Source organism: Melozone crissalis, unplaced genomic scaffold (genome assembly GCF_028551555.1).
Source record: "Melozone crissalis strain CALT ecotype California unplaced genomic scaffold, PUWL_Pcris_2 ptg000014l_1, whole genome shotgun sequence".
Lineage (NCBI taxonomy): Eukaryota > Metazoa > Chordata > Aves > Passeriformes > Passerellidae > Melozone > Melozone crissalis.
This window is the reverse complement of record NW_026535792.1, coordinates 2,478,378-2,496,764: the sequence shown is the minus strand read 5'-3', so window position 1 is coordinate 2,496,764 and position 18,387 is coordinate 2,478,378. Positions and strand designations below refer to the sequence as shown.

The 18,387-nt window shown below is 49.7% G+C and overlaps 2 protein-coding genes across 2 annotated transcripts in view; both read right to left on the bottom strand.

Moving 5' to 3' along the window:
* The window catches only part of IGDCC3 (immunoglobulin superfamily DCC subclass member 3), a 94,427-nt gene extending 92,277 nt beyond the window's left edge, over window positions 1-2,150 (bottom strand). Inside the window, exon 1 of the mRNA XM_054272780.1 lies at window positions 2,030-2,150. Coding sequence (XP_054128755.1) covers window positions 2,030-2,096 — 67 coding nt within the window. The 5' untranslated portion in view covers window positions 2,097-2,150. The remainder of the gene's footprint in view (window positions 1-2,029) is intronic.
* Window positions 2,151-7,207: 5,057 nt separating this feature from the next.
* IGDCC4 (immunoglobulin superfamily DCC subclass member 4) overlaps window positions 7,208-18,387 on the bottom strand; it is an 85,284-nt gene continuing 74,104 nt past the window's right edge. Inside the window, exons 19-20 of the mRNA XM_054272958.1 lie at window positions 12,060-12,224; window positions 7,208-10,473 (exon numbers count right to left, since the gene is read on the bottom strand). Of these exons, the coding sequence (XP_054128933.1) occupies window positions 9,946-10,473; window positions 12,060-12,224 (693 nt within the window). The 3' untranslated portion in view covers window positions 7,208-9,945. The remainder of the gene's footprint in view (window positions 10,474-12,059; window positions 12,225-18,387) is intronic.

Sequence of the window (18,387 nt, the reverse complement as noted above, 5' to 3'; positions counted from 1 at the left end):
CTTTGAATGCCGGGCTCAGCAATAACAGACAAAAGCTGTCCACCACCCAGAACAAAGAGCTCCAGGAAATTAAAAAAAAAAAGAAAAAAAAAAAGAAAATACTGTCTCGCTGCTGAGCCCACTCCCGCGGGCTGACCAGCAGCCCCCAGTGCCTGGTTCATAGTCGCCAGAGCAGCATTTTGGGGAGCTCGAAGAAAAGCACAGGGCTGGGAGCGGAGCATCGTGTCCCGCACAGCGCGGCACTGCTCCCACACAGCATCCCCGGCGAGGCTGCTCCGCCGCTGACACTGACGCGGGAGCGTTTACTGAACTCAGCGGAGCGCACAAACACGTTACCTCGCTGTTAACCACGCCGAGAGCACACAAACCCACCGGAGGTGGGAAAGACCGTCAGAAACAAAAAACTTGGGAAGTGCAGCCAAACACTCCTCAGCAGGGCCAGCAAAACACACCCCGAAGTCAGGAGCCGCTGACCCGCCGAGGCGCAGCATAAACAAACACACGGGGCAATTTGGACAGCAGCAGGCGATAACCTAGCCGCAAATTCAAGTTGCTAAAGTTCTGCTTTCAAGCATTCACTTCTTTCCCTTTCCTCTGTCAGAAAAAAAAAAACCCCAAACAAAACAAAACAAACTTTTTAAACCATCCTCATTGTACTACTCAGGAATCTTAACATAATAACAAGACCTGCTTCATTACATCCACTTCACAGATCATTTCTATTTTCCGCGAGTTCCACTGGCTTCTCCTCCTCGCGCGGTTGCTACGGACCACGTGGCGAGATTTATGATACGACTAACCCACAGCTTTGCTTTCTAAACACCCTAGCAGCTAATCTTTGATAAATCTAACACACACTTTTCTCCCTCTGACCATGCTGGGCTGCTCATAGGGCTTTTTAAAAACAATTCATAGAATAAGCACAGAATGGTTTGGATTGCAAGAGACTTTAAAGACCATCCCGTTCCAATCCCCCGATATGAGCAGGGACACCTTACACTAGCCCAGGTTGCTCAGTTCCTACTTTTCCTTATCAAGAAGGCTTTTAAAGAGAGACTAGAACAGGACGCACACGGGTGTTTTGCTGCAGAACAGCATCTTTGTCAGATTAGACCCATGTATCACCAGCAGAAGAAAAACACTGCCATTTATCCGCAGGACATGTGCACAGTAGGTCCAGGATAAGCTCTTTTTGTAGTCCGGCCAGGTGGACCGTGCTACCAATGCGGACAGAGCCGGCGTTACAGGAGAGCACAATATACTTGTAGGTCTGAAGTTGCTCGCCCTCATCCCTGCAACTTGTCTCCCAACATCTCTGTCGCTATCACAGCCTCTGCTGAACGAACGAGACGCGTCCGTCGGGCGCTGCCTCCCGCTCCCACCCGCTGCCGATGCCGGCAGCTCTCACGATCCGGGCACGGGTGGATGGCCAGCCACGCCACTGCCCCGGCAGCCACCACACCCCTCCCCAGCACCAGCGGTGGGGGCTCGGGCTCCACAAACACCACCGTCCCTGCCCAGAGCCTCCCGCACAAGGGGCTTCCAACTGGAAGCACAGCTCCTGGGGAGCACTTCGGGATGGGCTGGGGATGAAGGCGCTGGATGGGCGGGTGCGGGACTCCGCAGCCCCAAGCCACGACCCCTGCTCGCCCTCCCGGAGGAACGCGCCCCGTTCCCGCGGAGGGACGCTGACCCGCGGGGACCCCCACGCCGCGGCGGGCACACGCGGAGCTGCTCGGCCCCGGTCAGCCCCCGTGGCGGCCCCGAGCCACGGGGAAGAGCAGAGTGCGGGGCTGCGAGTGACCGCGGACGAGCGAGGGGAAACGGGACCGGCGGCGGGGATGGCGAGGGAAAAGGGGACGAGCAATGCCCTGGCCATCTCGGGGGTGATGAGGGGACGCGAAGTGCTGTGAAGGCGGACGGGCGGACGGACGGAGCGGCCGCGGGGAACGGCGTCGGTGCCGGGCGCGGCGGCGGCAGGTCCATGTCCGCGCCCCCGCCCGCTCCCCCAGCCCAGCCCGGCTCTTACCTCCGCGGCAGACAAGCAGCAGCAGCCCCAGCAGGCAGGCGGGCAGCGCGGAGCCCGGCGGAGCCATGGCATCCCGGGCGGGCGGGCTCGCCTCCCTGCGCCCCACGGGGAGGGAGCAGCCCGCCGGCAGAGAGGGAGGGAGGGGAGGAGGGAGGGCGGCCAGGCGAGAACCACCCCCAGCTGTGGGGCGGGCGGGAGAGGGAGGGAAAAAAAGGAAAGGGAAAAAAGGGGAAAAGCGGCTCTCAGCGGTGCTGCCCTCGGCGCGAACACGCCGCCGCGCCGGGCGGGCGGGGGGCGGCGCTGAGGGAGCGGGGCCGCCGGCGGGCGGGGGGCGGGCGGGCAGCGCCTTGCGCCATCTTGCGCATTCGCTGGGGCGCCGGCAGCGCTGGCCGGGCTGAGGGGCGGGGGCGGCTCCGTGAGGGGCCACTCCGGGCCCGGGACCCGCGGGGAGTGTGCAGGGAGCCTCGCGGGTCTGCCTTCACCGGAGCCCCCTCACGGCACTCCCGTCACAGCGCTCCCGTCACAGAGCACGTCTCAAAACTCACTCACGGGTCGAGCCTCACAGATCTCCCCTCATGTGTTTCGCTCACCAGAGCCCCTTGGCGTTTCTCCCTTCACAGGAGCCCTCTCTTTCAGAACCCACTCGCGGCTCTCCCTCAGTGGTGCCGCTTCACGGGCTCCCTTCACAGGGCTGCTCTCACCAGTGCCACCTCACGGAGCTCCCTCACACCGAAGCCCCGCCACCGGTGCCCCCTCACAGCTCTCCCGTCACTGAGGCAGCCCCACAGGTCTCCCCTCACCAGACCTGCTTCAGGAGTCTCCCGTCACTGCTCTCCCCTCATGCGTCTCCCTCACCAGAGACCCCTCAAGGGTGTCAGCTCCCTGTCACCAGAGGCCCCTCACGCATCTCCCCTCGCCGCTTTCACTTCCCAGGGCTCCCTTCACGGAGCTCCAGGGATTTCAGGGACGCATCAGGGGCCTTCCCCTCACCTGCCTCCCCTCACTGGGGCAACCTTGCAGGAACGCAGAACAGCCTGGCTTGTCCCACCTCTGTGCTCCTGATTTTAACGCTATCCTAAGCGACTTACCTGAGTCAGTAATGCAGGTGTTGGACCAGCCTGCTCACCCTGGAAGGCGCCCCAGTGAGGAAGGACCCAGTAAGGGATGAGTCTGCTCCTAAATCCTGCCACAGCAGGATAATTTGTCTGCCCTCCTGGTATGAAATAAGGATAACATGTTCTTACATGGCTCTCAGCCCCTGTGCCCACCTGGTATTTTCTGCCTTCCAACTGATCCTATCCTGTCCCTTGGCCCATGTTCTCCACAAACATAACTTATATAATGACTTTTAGCAGCAAAAGCCATCTCTGCAAGGACAGCTCAGTGTTTTGTGGTGTTTGCTTGGCAAAAAGGAACTAAAACGAAATAAAAGTCAGACTAAAACCAGATTTTGTGGACTGGGTTACTAAACCCTGTAACCATTCCTAGAAATCTGGTGAAAAACCCTTTGTGAAGAGAGGCAATGTGAGGCTCCCCTGGACGGTACACCCTGAGTGTGTCGGAGTCGGCTAACAAGGAAAGAAGACGTCACTACATCTGCTCCACATTAAAGCTTCCTTCGTTTAGCAGAGGGTTGAGCTGTACGAGGCTCCTTTCGCTGGGGAAGAATTTGCTCTGGCTCCGGCAGCCTCTTGGTAACATCTGAATTTCTGTGCTGTCCCTGACCTTTTGGCACCAGCCGTGCTCTTGCTCCGACTCCCTGGCTCCTGCCATGGGGCCCCATCAGCATTTATGTAACGCTTGAAGCCATCATGGACTTGTGGCAGCTATTACTGAGGATGGCTTGTGGGAATTAACAATTCCAAGCGAAGCTGAGCACAATGTGCTTGACAGGGCTGCTTTCCCTGTGAACCAGAGATTTTGTGTGCTTTTGCTGCCAAATGCCCTGGCAGGACCCAGGGGTTGGGGGAGGTAGGTACATGTTTAGGGTATCACCAGCTTCACCCTCACACCTTGCAAATGACAGTGGTGACAGCACTGGTGGCACATTCAGAAATTATCCACTACTCCAAACAATAGGACTTATATAAAACCATGAGATCTTTTAGGGAATAGGCAGGTTTGGGGCTTTTGGAGCCACCTAAGAGCAGGAATTCAGAGCAGTCACGTTTTTCTACGCTCTGTAAGCATGAGGGATTAGAAAAGTTGCTTTGTACTGGAGGCAGGAATTTGCTTATCACACTGCGAGCAGAAATCGGAGCCTTTGGAAAAGCAGCAGGGCTGCAGGAGTGACAGTGTCCTGCCCAAACTGAGGCTCCAAACCCTTTCCTGCAGAGCAGTCAAAGGGTTTCCTCTGTCCCTCCTGCTGCTGAGGGGCACAGAATCTGTCTGTCCATCTGCCCTCCCTCTCCACCATGCCCTCTGAGGGCATCACTCACCCCTCACTCCCTGCACAGCAAATTTCCATCAGCTCCAATCGTGCTCCTGATTTACACCAATTAACTGCAAACTGAGGTCCCCAAGACACCATTAGTAGTTTCAGTGGATGAAGTGGGAGATTAACTTGTCTGAATTCACTCCATTTATTATTCTATGTGTAATTGTGGTTACCCTGCCTGCTAACAGTCTGGGAGCTTTTCCCTTATGTACGTACATGCAGATTTTAGCATCTGCTTCATGGTCAGTGAGCAAGGAGGAGTGGGAGCTAAAATTGTGGCACCCACCTTGAGGCACTGAGCCCAGAGCCATGCCAGCAGTGGTGGAACCACCCCGGGTCCTGCTTCTGGAAGCAGCAAAAACTGTTTTCTCTGTGTCTGTTGAGAATCTGTGAAGCAATCCTGGCCACCTCACTGCATCACACAGCCCATTATCTTGGGCTGTGCCACGTTCCAAAGGGCTGAGCTGGGTCACACACTGCACTGGCAATTGTAACTCCCTGAATTTCCTGAGACCAGGAGAAACCCAAGCCCACTGCAGTGTATTTCCAGCTGCATCCTTACACAGTGGGTCAGGGTGACAAAGGCTGGGAAGAGAAAGAAACGAAACCTGACACTTTTCTCTTCACTTGTCTCCTGTAACTGCCGTGTCCATCCATCTCTGTCCTCCATTCCATCCCACCGTGGCTCCTCTCAGCAGCCTCCAATCAGCATCCTGTGAACTGGGAGCTGGAAGAGTGATTTGCAGTCACCCATCACCCCTCCAAGGTCCTTCCTTGCTCGTTTGTGGGGTTACCTATCATTAGGAGAAAGACTCATCAGAGTTACACAGTCTGACAGAGTTCCCTTTAACCACTATCAGAGAACACTGTGCTAAGTGCAGATTTATTACCTCTGTAATGCAGATAAAATGAGATTTTATGGCTCTGTAGTCGTGGCAGCATAAAGTAATAATGGAAACTATGTACTGAAGTAGGGAATGCATCCCAGGAGGAAGGGAGATGCACGGGAGGTTAACAGTGTGTCCTTGGGCACTGGCAGGTATCCTCTCACCAATCCTGCTGGACACAAGCCACCAAGTGCTCAGCCCATTGTGCCACCCAAGAGAACTCTCATCACTCATTGCTAGATGCCCCTGCTTATTTTTACCATTAAAAAAATCCCAGCAAGATGAAGCATGAAACTGGACAAATATTTTTTCCTATAGGAATCAGTTCAAACCTGAGGAAGGAGCAAGCATCCAGAAATGCTGAATGAATCCAAACTCTGCTCATGTCTGAAATTCCAGAAGAATCCCTAAGGAACCAGGTACCACTATCATCTCACAATACCAACCTTCACGGTGATGAGCTCTGTCCTGAAGTGGTGTGAGCATGAATCCTGCATTCTGCTCCCACCACTGCTTCTGCCAGCGAGGTACAGCCTCACACAGCTGGAACAGACTTAATTGTGAGTAAAATTCCACTCTTTTAAAAAAACATTTTATTAATAACCCATTAGTTAAGGAATATAAGGACAATGTCTTACACTTTAACACTAAAGAGTATTTGTGAAGTAAGAACAGTCTCTGAAGAAAGAAAGTTATAATAAAGTACAGTATGGAAGCAAACACAGACACAACCTTCAAACAAGATCAAGTTCTGGTTACACATCTTTATGCACGATGCAGAAAATGAAATTTAACTTGAAAATACAAGCAAGGGAATACAGTAACAGAAGTAGATGGTAGATTTCTGCTGATTTAACACTTCCTTTCTAACAAAAGTATTGATTAGAAAAGACACAATGATTCCTTCAAAACACCTATTACTAATGAGATCAAAACCATAAACAGTGTTCTAGTAAAATGGTTGTTTTCTTACACAGCAATATTTCATGGGCTGATTGTTATCCAGTAATGAAAAAGAATTCTCAAACTCTAAATTAGAAGTTATCTCATTAGAACTATTTAAACCAGAACTTTGCTGCCTGTTAAGTAAGAAATCAAGTCAACAAAAAGCTGATAAATGTTTTTATCTGAGTTGCATGTTTCACATAACAAGAAATGAAAAGAAATAAAGGATGAGAATTGTGACTCTCACAGCAGCAGGGGGAATATACAGTTGTGTAGCCAAACAGTAACATTAATACTAGAAAATTATGCCAGTGAGACAAACCTGACATTTTAACAATGTAAAACAATATACACCAGCAAAAAATTTGAACAGCAATAATCTTTAGTGTTACTGAAAGGAAGAAAATGGAGAAAGGAGCCTGGGGTACAGGAAGAGATATTAAGCACGATGGGTAATTAAAGGTATCAACAGTTTGTGTGCCTGTGAGAAATCTGCACGAAAGCTACTTATTTCATGTTAAAAAAATATATGCACTGGTTGTTTCAGCTTTACACATCAAATGTGTATTATGTGTCTTCTTTGATTCACTTCCAGCTGAGACTGAAAGGTCCCTGCACGTCCAGGGCAGGGGGGACCTGGGGCACAGCTGAGCTGGACAAGGACACCCAGCACTCTGTGTGGATGTGTGTTCATCCAGGGACAGCTTTGGTGCTGCTGGTCAGTGGTGACCTCTTGGCTCCAAGGAAACTGTCTGGATTTCTGCAACTCAGGTCTGGCCTACCAGCCTATGGCCACCACAGCTCTTGGACAGCCAAACACTGCCAGCTTCACACCCTGGTACAGTTTGGTGAAGTGTAATGAGATCAGAACAAGCCTCAGCATAAGGTAACAGAAGTGCTTTGAGTGCTTTGGGGACACATAAACAAAATTGTTTGTGGTCTGCTGCATCTCCCCGAAGCTCTCTGTAACTGTGGTGGTTTGGTGGTTGGCCCAAAGTGATCCAGGGGAATGGTGCCCCTGCTGTGTGGGCTGCAGTGACAGGCAGGGACAGCTCTGAGGCAGCTCAGGGCTGCTGAAGGCTCTACAGGCAAAGCAGGGGGTGCATGCACAAGGCAGTGCCCCCAAAACTGTGGCACACTCCTACATCAGCTCCATCCCCTTCCATGCCTCTGGATGGAAAGTGGCAATGGCAGTGGGGCTTGTGCAGGGCCTGTTCTGTCACTGAGGAAGGGCAAGGGCTCTTCATGGAACTGGGACCTGAGGGCACCTGCACAAGGTCCCCCGCTCTGCCCAGCTGGGGGTTTGTGCCTCTGCGGCTGCATCCGCTCCCAGGGAACTGTCAATTGCCCTGATTGCCTGCAATAACACTTCACTGCTTATCTGTAACCCTGCTAAGTCATGAGTTTCAAAGGCTTGTAGCAGTGGCTTCTGGAGGTTATTTACACACTTCCTCTGCCCAGTTATGTTTCCTTGCCTTTTCTTCACTCCAGTAGCACACACACAAACTCCTTCCTTCACCTGCTCACTGGCACTGATCTCCAGTCTCTGTCCCACAGCATTCCAGAGTCATGGCTAGTCACAGCATGGAACAGCATTTATGAGATCCTCAAGATACCAAGCTGGAGAAACAGAGCAATCACAATGACTGGAAATACAGCTGGTTACCAGAACAGTGTGTCATACTGGGAGGAGATGCTGCCATCTGGGGAGAAGTGGAAGCTCCAATATCCTTCCCATCAGAGTACAGGGAGGCTTGGAGGTTCTCATTTGCTGAAAAGCTGGAGGTAAAAGGGTTGCAGGGTGCTGGTGAAGTGAGGCCCTCCATGCTGCAAGCAGCGGTACCTCCATCCAGTCATCACCAGGAAAAACAAAATCCAACGTCTTTTACAGGAATCTCAAGTTGGCACACAGTTTCCCCATATACCCTGGGGAAAATTTTAGTAAGAAAAGAGGAAGGTGGGCATCTTTTCCTTCACTTTTTAAACAAATGGTGAGATATCTGAATCCTCCAGGAAGGCAGAACATTCACCAAACACCCATGAACAGAATTACTGATCCTTGTTAACTCGAGCAGCTGGTCCAATCTTGTAGCATTCGCAGTCAAACCCCTCAAGCCTGGAGCAGGACAGAGACCAGCTAAAAAAAGTAGAGAAAAGTCCACCCCCAGCAGGGCCAGGCTAAGAGACATGTCAGCAGTAAGCAAACAGCATCAGCAGGAAGAGTCACTGGATGATTTTCAAGCCAGACTGACTGGTATGAGACCAAAGATTTAATTTTAAAGCTCTGGTGGTGCTCTGCTCTTCAAAAAAAACCCACCCAAATGCACTTTGGCCAGGACTATCAGAAGTGACTGGAAAATTTCACTTGGTCATCCAAAGCTTTCAGCAAGTCCACTGCTTACAGAAGGCTGAGTGCTGCTCTCTGTAAATCAAAACCATCTGAGATGTCTCCACACGGGCACCCAAAAAAAGAGAAAATAAATACATGGCCCCAGTATCACAAATTACTTTTGCAATTGCTGGTTCTTCTTTCTATTTGTTAGTACAAGCTTGTTGAGGAAAGATGGATAGACATCCTGCCAGCTAAAGCAGTCTCCTTCGGCAGCTGCTGCAAAACACAGTCATACAGAGAGACACAACCCAACTCTCTGGCTGTAGGGAAAGTGTCAAGAAACAAAGCAAGAGACATCAGATCTGCAGCACTACGTGTTAAAGAAGAGTCAACAACCAGTGCAAACATATTCTTTAGAAAAAGGCAGTATAAGAATAAGTTAAAACCTATAATGGACTATAACAAATGAGTAGATCTACTGCTTTTTTTTTTCTCCAACAGACATGAGGTAGTTGTGTTGTTAGGGAGGAAAAAATAAAGAAAGAGAGAAGTAGTAAAAATGCTACTCTATACCACACACTATTCCACTTTATAAAATTAAATAATATAAAGATGTTCCAAGGAAATAAAAAAACATGTTGTACATTAAAAGGACAGATGTGTACCTAAAATATTAGGTACAAGAACCTACATAAAACAAAGCCCAGGCTGGTGAAAAGACCCAGACGCTGCAGAAGGTTCTATATAGTACAAGTTGTTAGAGGCACTCGTAGAGTGTGTAATAAAAGGCCACTACATCAGCCTGCTAGTAGTAGTTACTGTGGTAGCACACACAGAGAGCCTGGTAATCCTTCTAACCACGGGAGGGCAGAAAAGGCTGGTGCTTACAGCTCACTGCCTTTGTTTCTGGGGCTTCCACCCGCTCCTGGGACTCCTGTGCCAGAACTCATCCCACGCTGCCAGGCACTCAGTAGTCACGTCCTGCCAAGTGCCCTCGAGGGCTATGGTGAAGTGCCAGCCCCAGCCTGGTGCAGAAGGCTCTGTTCCATCGTGGTTCCACTCACACTTTGGCAGACGGCTCAGTCCTGCTCCCACCAACACCCATCCTCATTGGCTCCAGCAGGAGGAAGATGAGCCCTCACCAACCCACCTGGCTTCCCGAAGGCCTCTGTAGGGCTAACAGGTCCAAGCCCTGCTCTGGTGAGATGCTGCACCTGCCCAGCTCCTGCTGGGCTCAGCCAGCCGAGGGCAGGCAGCACCTCATAGCGACAGGCTCTCCTCTCTTCAGCTCTGCTGTGATCAAAATCAGACCAGTTCATTCTTTGTGATTGTGGACATGTGCCATGTTCTCAGATGCTGAGGAAGGACTGGTTAAACCAGAGTTACTACAGAGCAGGGCCTCCTCAGGTGCCATGGAAAGCAACTGGCACTTGACTGGCTGCACGTCACCCCTGCCTTCCTGGGTGGAATCTGAATCTCCACTCTCCTCTGAACCCAGACTTTCTCCATGCCTGTGGAAGCCATTGGTGAGCCCATGGATGCACACAGCCTCAGGTTTGTCAGTCTTTGTGTCGGTACAGAGCAGCTCAGCCTGGGCCTGAGCCTCCAGATTGTCCATGCAGCCCACCAGCACTTGGCCAGTGTCCTGCTGGGAACCGGGATTAGCCAGCTCTGCTGAGGGGAGCTCCTCTGGCTCCCGGTCCTCAGTTTCTGTCTCTTCACTCTCCAGGGTGTGCAGCTGGGAGCTGTAGTCTCTGTCAGAGGCTGAAAAATCAGAATGGACAATGACCTCTGCTTCTACTTGGTGGAGGCTAGCAGGCAGGTGGCTTTTCTTTGCTTCATTCTGTTATCAAACAGGAGAGAAATTAAAAAAAAAAAAAAATGTAAAGTAAGTGAAATTCAGATAATTGAGGCTGTGGTCAAACCAAGCACTAAAATTTATTTATTTTTAATCCCACTGAGTGCAATGGGATGTACATATGCCTCTATTAAGCATTATCTTTATATGTTTCTCAGAGCTTAGGTCTTAAGAAGCAACTCAAATCACCTCAGGATCATTATTTCTATTTTACGTTTGAGAAAGCAAGTCCCAAAGGAGAGAAGTGATTTGCTCAGAGTTTCTTGGCAGACTGGAGCAACCATTTCTCCAAGCCTCTGTCAAAGACCACAATTTTCAAATCTCACCAGTCTGTTTCCATATTAAGGGCCAGATTGCTAGAGGCTGAGCGGGCAGCACTGTAGGAAACTGGCTTCTGAGATGGATCAAGGGGCTCCCTTTACTTTCCTCATTTAATTTTGGCTACATATCACAAAGTGTGTGTTTGTTAAAGCCCTGGTCACAGCCTACAAAAGTATGTGTAAATTCAAGCATTTTAAATTCAGAAAGAAAACAATAAGTTCTGCTCCGCAGTGCTTAAGTGGAGTGCAGGCTACAGATCTCCACAAATCTGGCTGACAAGCAGGTCATTTTGTGAGATTATCACTCAATAATTTACCAGACAAATTATTGCAGAAGCTCACAAAGAGCTCTCTAGGCAATCAACGCTCGGATTCTGGGCTGAGTGTGATGTGGCAGCAAGAAGACAATTCAGAGTATGGAAGTGATATCCCACGTGTAATTTGCGCTTTCTGTTGAAGCCAACTTTGAGCATCATTTACATATTTTAACACTTTTCTCTTTTGTTGACAAACTCTGATGGGTAAGCTGTGCTGTAAATGCTGCCCTGTAATTGGGCTGTAAAACATTGTCTTTACTCTATCCACAATGTTAATTACATCCTGTGTATAATTGATTTTCACACCACTGCCGAGGAAGGAAACATAGGTAGGCTACTTTAGAAGTATTTGCTGGGGAGGAGGAATGAACTTTTTCAAAGAATAACCAAAGAAATCTTCTGGTACAGAGTCAGTCTGAACAGGTATCAGCTTGCTTTGCTAAGACAGTTACACAGATGTACACTCTCCCAAACACAGGAGTGCATATTTATTCCAGTGATGCAATATCAGAAATAGGATTTCCTCCCAGAACACAAGTGCAGTGAAAATTGCTCTGCCCTATCTGGAGAAGGGAGCTTAAATCAACCCTTGATCTTTGACTCCTTTTACAGCCAAAAATACAATCCCTCTGTCAGGAAAGCATGCTGTAGATCTTAATGACTGTGCTGAGCACTGCAGCTCCTAACTCACTCAGGCTGATTGCTGCACAGACACAGCAAAGACTCCAAGCAGATTGCTGGTGCCTGGCACCAGGTCCTCAGGAACCAGAACTGCCACAACCCTGCTGACAACCAAGCTTCTGACCCCACCTGGCCATCACCAGACCAACAAGCCCACAGAAAGGGGCTGCAAAAAGGAGAAAGGGAGATGCAGAACATAAATGGGAAACCCACATGAGAACACACAAGTGAACAAAGCAGCAAAGATACCCACCATCACAGCATCATAAACCAGGGCCTGTAAGAGAAGCTTCTGCCCCGTGCTGGAGGGGAGCTTCAGTGACCCATTGACAGCAGAGAGAGGCTCTTTGCTGATGGTGTCCCCATATCTGGTGATGCTGTTTGTCCAGGCCTGGTTGGCTGATTTATTCCATGAAGACTGCAGGAGAAAAGTGGCAGGAGAAAAGATGCAGTTATCACAGACATGGATTCTTATCCTCATACATGTGAAATGAGAAGCAGCTTGAAAAGGGCAAGTTGTGAAAATACCATAAATGCGGGGGACACTTCTGATAGCATCAAAATAAAAATGCTCTGCAATGGACTCACACACTCCCTGCCTTAGAACTGGCTTTACTGCTGTTACATGGGCTGATGCAGAGCACAGGGATAAAAGATGCCAGATGGTTCACAACTGGTTGCATAAGGGGCTTTCCACTGATTCTCAAATTGAGAGGCCAGCGGGTAAATCATGGCACAGACATCATTTACAGGTCCACTAAAATCAACTCCCTGCAAAGCTGCAACAGCCCAGAGCAGAACAAGCCTACTGAGAAATACCACAGAGCTGGAAAGGGACAGGGGAATCTGGAGCTGAGGACCACAGTCCTTGCTTTGGCAGGAGCCATGCTCCACAGCACAGAGGAGGACCCTCACCCGCGGGCAGTGCCCTGTGTGCTCCAGTAGGAGCTGGACATTCTGCTAGACTGCTCGCTCTGCAACACAGACAAGAGTCCTGCTCCAAGCCAGGACTTGGGAAAACACTCTGCCATTCCTCATCAACACAGAGGCATAAAATTGGGGGCTTTAATTTTTTTAATTTTTTTTTTTTTACAACAGACCACCAAGCAATTCTTTGCTCAGCTTTAAATCCCCTGGGCAACCAGTGTTACCTTGTTTGTAGATCTAATTAAATTATATGGGCTGAACGCAATTTGTTCTGGGTTCTTTCAGCTTCCCCTTGCAATAAACTGTTGAATGCACACCTCTGTGTATGGGAAATGTGTGTCTTTAAGAGCTGAAGTTATTTAACAACTCAGACTATTAGTTCACAGGCAGAAAAGTATTTTCTTTCCAGGTTTGGATTTTATTGGGCTGTCCTGCATGTACCTGAGCTGAGCCTTGCTAGTACTCACATACATATACATGTAAACACACAACTCAGATTTAAGGACCACACAGGCCCATTATCTCTGGCCTTGTTCCACAGATGCTGCATTATTGTGTGGGTACAAGAGAGGCTGATGCAGAGGAGAAAATCCTGACCTGACAACAGCGACTGCACACATGCACACAGAATACTGGTGATGTGAGCATGATGGCTGTGTAGGGTGAAGATACCCTGCACATCTATACATCTATTGAAACCCACTGACCCTCCTCATTGCCAGCAGAAGCCCAGGCTCCTGCTCTTCATTTGTGGCTGCTCCTTAGGCCAAATCTATTCCAACAACCACCAACGTAGCGTGAGTCCAGCTGAGACAGCGAGGAGATTTCTGACATCAGCCTGACCTTGGGTGAGTCATTTGACCTCCTTGTGCCTCGGCCCATCTGGCTGAAAATTAGGTAGAAATACACCACCAGATGTTGTATGTGAGCCAGGCATCCCTAAGTCAGCTATTTAGCAAGAAGCAAATGCTACCTCGTGCTGCCAGGGCTGGCAGAAGGACATTTGTGTATGCGCTGAAGGGTGGCCAGAGCTGCTCCCAAGCCCTCTGTCCACCCTCACTCAGGCACCCAAATGGCTCAACACCTTGTGGGAGGCAGAGCCATGTTACATTCCAGCACCATCCCCAAGTCACAGGAGCTTTGCTGCTGCCTCAGGAGCAAATTTTTAGCAAACAAATAGTGAAAGGCCTCATTGATATGCCAACACCCTGCAGAACAGTGATGTCCAAGCTCTGCACTTTGGCTATCAAACATTTGCTAATTTAGATGTGGATGCTTGAGGCAGCGTCTTTTCTATTTCTCTCTCTGCAATCCTCAACGATATATTCTGAGCCAAAAGCCTTCCCTAATTGCTCTGTTTCTAAGTGGACAATCATTAAACTACGTTTTAATAGCGAGAATCAACCAAGCGATCACAGAGAGCTCACAATAAGGAATATCTCCACGTGCGAGTGCTCAAGGAGCGTGTTCAATTTGCTTCTGCTGCCATCTGAAAGGCTTTCTGCAGCTACATCCCTGACTGATGGCTTCTGTGCCTCTTCCAAGGAACATACGTTACTGAGCAAATAGTGCCTGGAAATTTCAGCACTGAACCTACACAAATCTGCACACATGCACCAAATGTGTGTCCTGTTAGAGATGCCTGCATGCATATTTGCCATCAGAGAGATCTGAGCATCATACGCAGACACACACACAGAGCAAGCTCGAAAACCTTCTTGCAGGCATCTTGTGAATACCAAAAAACGTGGAGAGAAACAGGCAGCTCTACTGCAATCCCCCATGGACCATCTGTTAGCGGAAATGTCAATCTGCCATGTTTACATAGGTTTTGATGACTCTGGGAACAGCCTGTTCAGCTCTGGCTGAAATTGGCTGCAATGAAGAACAAACTTGTTTTGTACCAGTTTGCAACTTTCAACAAACAGAAAAAACCATCAGCCACACAACATGGCCTGTGTCCCACATGTTGTTCAAGCACATTATGTTTGAGAGGGGGAAAAAAACAGCAAAAGACAAATCCCTCTTGGGCCTCAGCCTCTAAGATTGGGCAGCAGCAATTAACTCTAGGACTGTTTTCATCACAGACCTGAAGAAATCTTGTGTGCCTGAAAGCTTCACTGCTTTTTTAAGCAGCATTTTTTGGTGTAATAAATAATACTATTTCTTTTTACTCAAGGGGAGCTAGTGGGTGGCTTAAGAAAGGAAATATTGTCTTGGTTTTTACAACACAGTAATGAAAGCAAGGAGCAAGGAGTGTCAGTCTAATACTAATATAAAGAGGGAAGAATCTCTTTGTCACTTCACTGCAAACACAAGAATGAAAACTAATAAAAACATCTTCCAATAAAAGACATTTCCATTACAGCTAAATCCTTATCAAAGCAAACAAGCCTTTTCATTTTAGCCTTTTTATAGAAACTCCAACTGGTAAAAATGTGCCTAGATTGTGTTACCTTCTCAGTGACAAGTCATGATTTCATGCAAATATGTGAGCTGAGAATGAACACACAGCAGAAGTTCAACTCAAAACCTTCCCTGGTTTTTTAGGATGGTTATTTAAAGGAGCTTGAAGCCCTGTGCAAAACGAGGCTGAGGATGTTTCAATGTGCCCAGCTTTTGAGAGTGGTGCAGCAGAGAGAAAGGGCTCATTGCTGAACAGCAGTGGGTGGGAGTGGGAAAGCTCCGTGTCACGCAAACACAGCGACAGCCCTGCCTGCATCTGGGATGCAACACACACAGAGCTCTGCCAGCAGATAAAGGAGTCTCTGCTCGCTGTCACCAGGAGCACAGCTCTCATCTGAAGCTTCTCAGAAAACACTGGGACTTCTTTTCCATGCAGAAAAATTTCAACATGAAAATGACAAACAAGCCGGGTAGATCCAAGTTCCCTGATGTGTTACAGCTTCTGCTCTCCCAGTCATGGGGATGCTTAGTGGGAAACACAGTCCTGTGGGAAGGAGGCCCACAGGGAAGGAGAAGGGCTATAAGCAAGGAAGGCTCCAGCTCACAAGAACAACAACAGCAAACATTTCCAAACCAAAATGCTTGGGTTTGGCTTCATTCAATGAAAAGCTGAAGTCTTCCATGGAAAGCAGATGCTTTTTAACATTCTCCCCCACCCTTTAAATTGCTTGGCCCACAAGCAGCAGTGACAGAGATGTCTGGAGCAGAGCCATTTTATCATCCTCAGTCCATCTGTCAGAGGAGACAAGGCTGCATCACCACAGCCCGTGCACGACTGTGTCATTTGTAACAGGGCTACTGAGGGCATCAGTCCGGGGAGTGCTTGCAAGGGGACGAGAGTAATGGAGGAAAATCACTTGGCAGTGTATTTGGAAATCCTTGTCTGTGACCACTGGAAACACATAAAGGAAGGAAGAGGAACCACTGAATGGCAAACTGTACTAATGGAGCTGTGAGCATCCAGAGGGGTCCCATGCTGACATCTTGACTGCAGTAGCACCCTGCTGTCCTGCAGGCAGGGCCAGGGGGTCCAGGAGGTTCCTTTGGGACTGCCCCACCTTCCACTTGCACCACTTGCACCATCCTGCACTATGTGTAACAGCTCAAGAATCACAGTCCTACATTTGAAGGAACCTGAAAAACGTTTTTTGATCTTGACCTGATAATGACCAAAGCGATATCTCACCTCCCTTACTCACAATTTTTTGCAGGAATCAGCTAAGACTTCTGTCCCTCAGTCTGTTCTCCAGTCCCCACACCTGTAAAATGACATTGACTCACTTCTGACTCAATATGGCATGGGGACAGTCCCTTCTTTGTGTCTATCTAACATGGAGCATCCAACCTCTGCTGGAACCTCAGGCTGCCACAAGAATAAAAACAATAAAGAATAATCCATGGAATGGTAAGTAATGAGTCAGCCTGGGAAGAGCCTGCAGGCCCAGAGCAGCCAATGCAAGTGCCAGCCAGCAAACACAAACCAGGTTTCAGGAGCATAACCCGAGGACAGAGGGACAAGCAGACAACTGGAGGTCACAGCTACACAAATCTGCCCTGCAGTGCCAGCAGCCTCAGCCCAAGGGTCTGAGCCAACATCCCCAGCTCTGTGGTGACATGATATGCTGCCAAACAAAAGGGATTCTTCAGGCAGTTCTCACTCCCTCTCTTCAGTGAATAGAACTGCAAGTCATAGTATCCAACCTAGAACACCCTGGGGAGCTTCCCCTTGCCAGGCTGGACAGGAATTTCCTTCCACAATGATTTTCTCTTTCCTGTGGCTCTCTTGCATTCCTTGCCATGGATTTTCACAGCCCCAACTTCACACAGCATGAGAGAAGAAAAGAGAAGGCAACAAAGGCAGCTGGTCACTGCAGGGTGCAAAGCTCCCACAACACTCTGTTCCAGGCAGGGTCCCTGGGGATTTCCAGCTTTAATGGATGCTGGGGGAGGCTATTTGCAGCACACAGGACACCCCCACCCACTCCACAGCCTTGACTGGAGGCATTTTGTGTACAAGCAGGGAGATGCAAACACTCACAACTGCTCCTGACTTGGTTTACATCCACTGTGGGCACCAGGCATGTGTGCACCACTCCAGCCACGTACCTGAGACCTGCCCAACTCCCTGACTGCCCAACCAGGTGACATCTCATCACCATCCATGGGGCCTCTTGGCCACTGCAGGATAATGGTGTTTCTTGGCCATATTCTTTTCACACTTGATTATACACACTGGAGTACAGAAAGGAAGCCACGGCGCTCAGGTGGCACTTCCAGCAGGAATGGGGCAGGGCAGGGAGCAGGGTCTCCTGCGTGGGAGCACATCTCCCTCCAGTGCCCGCTCCCAGCAACAACAGCCTGTTGCTCCCGGCCACCACTCGCTGTCCTTCACCTGCCGGGTCACCCTCCTGGTCGGCACGGGTGACAACGCTGCTCTCCGGGTGGCTGCTTCCCACTGACCCTTGCTTCCCTAGCCACATCCATCAAAAAAACCCACAAACCTCGGTGAATTTATCTCTCAGTGGCCGTTCCCCATCTAATTATGGAAACTCTACAGCCAGAACAGTCCATCTCCCCCAAAGCTCTGGTCTGTGACTGTAACTCTGCCGCTGGGCACTGCCCACTCTGAGGGCCCCAAGCTCTCAGGCTGAGCCTCAGGTGGCCTTGGCCCTCTCACTGCCCTCTCCAGCCCCACTCTGCACATATTCAGATCTTGGTGTAAGCCCTTGCAGGCAAGATTGCTGCACTGGAACAGAGATCTAGATATACTACCCCCAGAAGGGCCTCACAAAGAAGGAACTTCCCCCAATCTGACCTGTTCTCAGGGGTAAGTCCCCATCACTGAAAACATTTGTTCCTTATTTTACTGAAATAGTTGTAGGAAATTCCTCACACTCTTCGGCTTGGGTCCAGACAGGTAGCCACATTCCACCAAAATCCATAGATGTGGCTTGGCTGCAAACAAACAGCCTCTCCTCCAGCTGAGCACTGATCTGCCACAGCACGCTGGGATGGCCACGGGCACGGCTTCAGCTCGTGGGGCAGCGAGGCCAGCAGAGACTTTGTGTGTCCCAAAGACCCCACCTGCACAAAGACCCCACCTGCACTGCCCCTAGCACACAGACAGGGCTCCAAAGACCCCACCTGCACTGCCTCTAGCACACGGACAGAGCTCGTGGTCAGCCAGG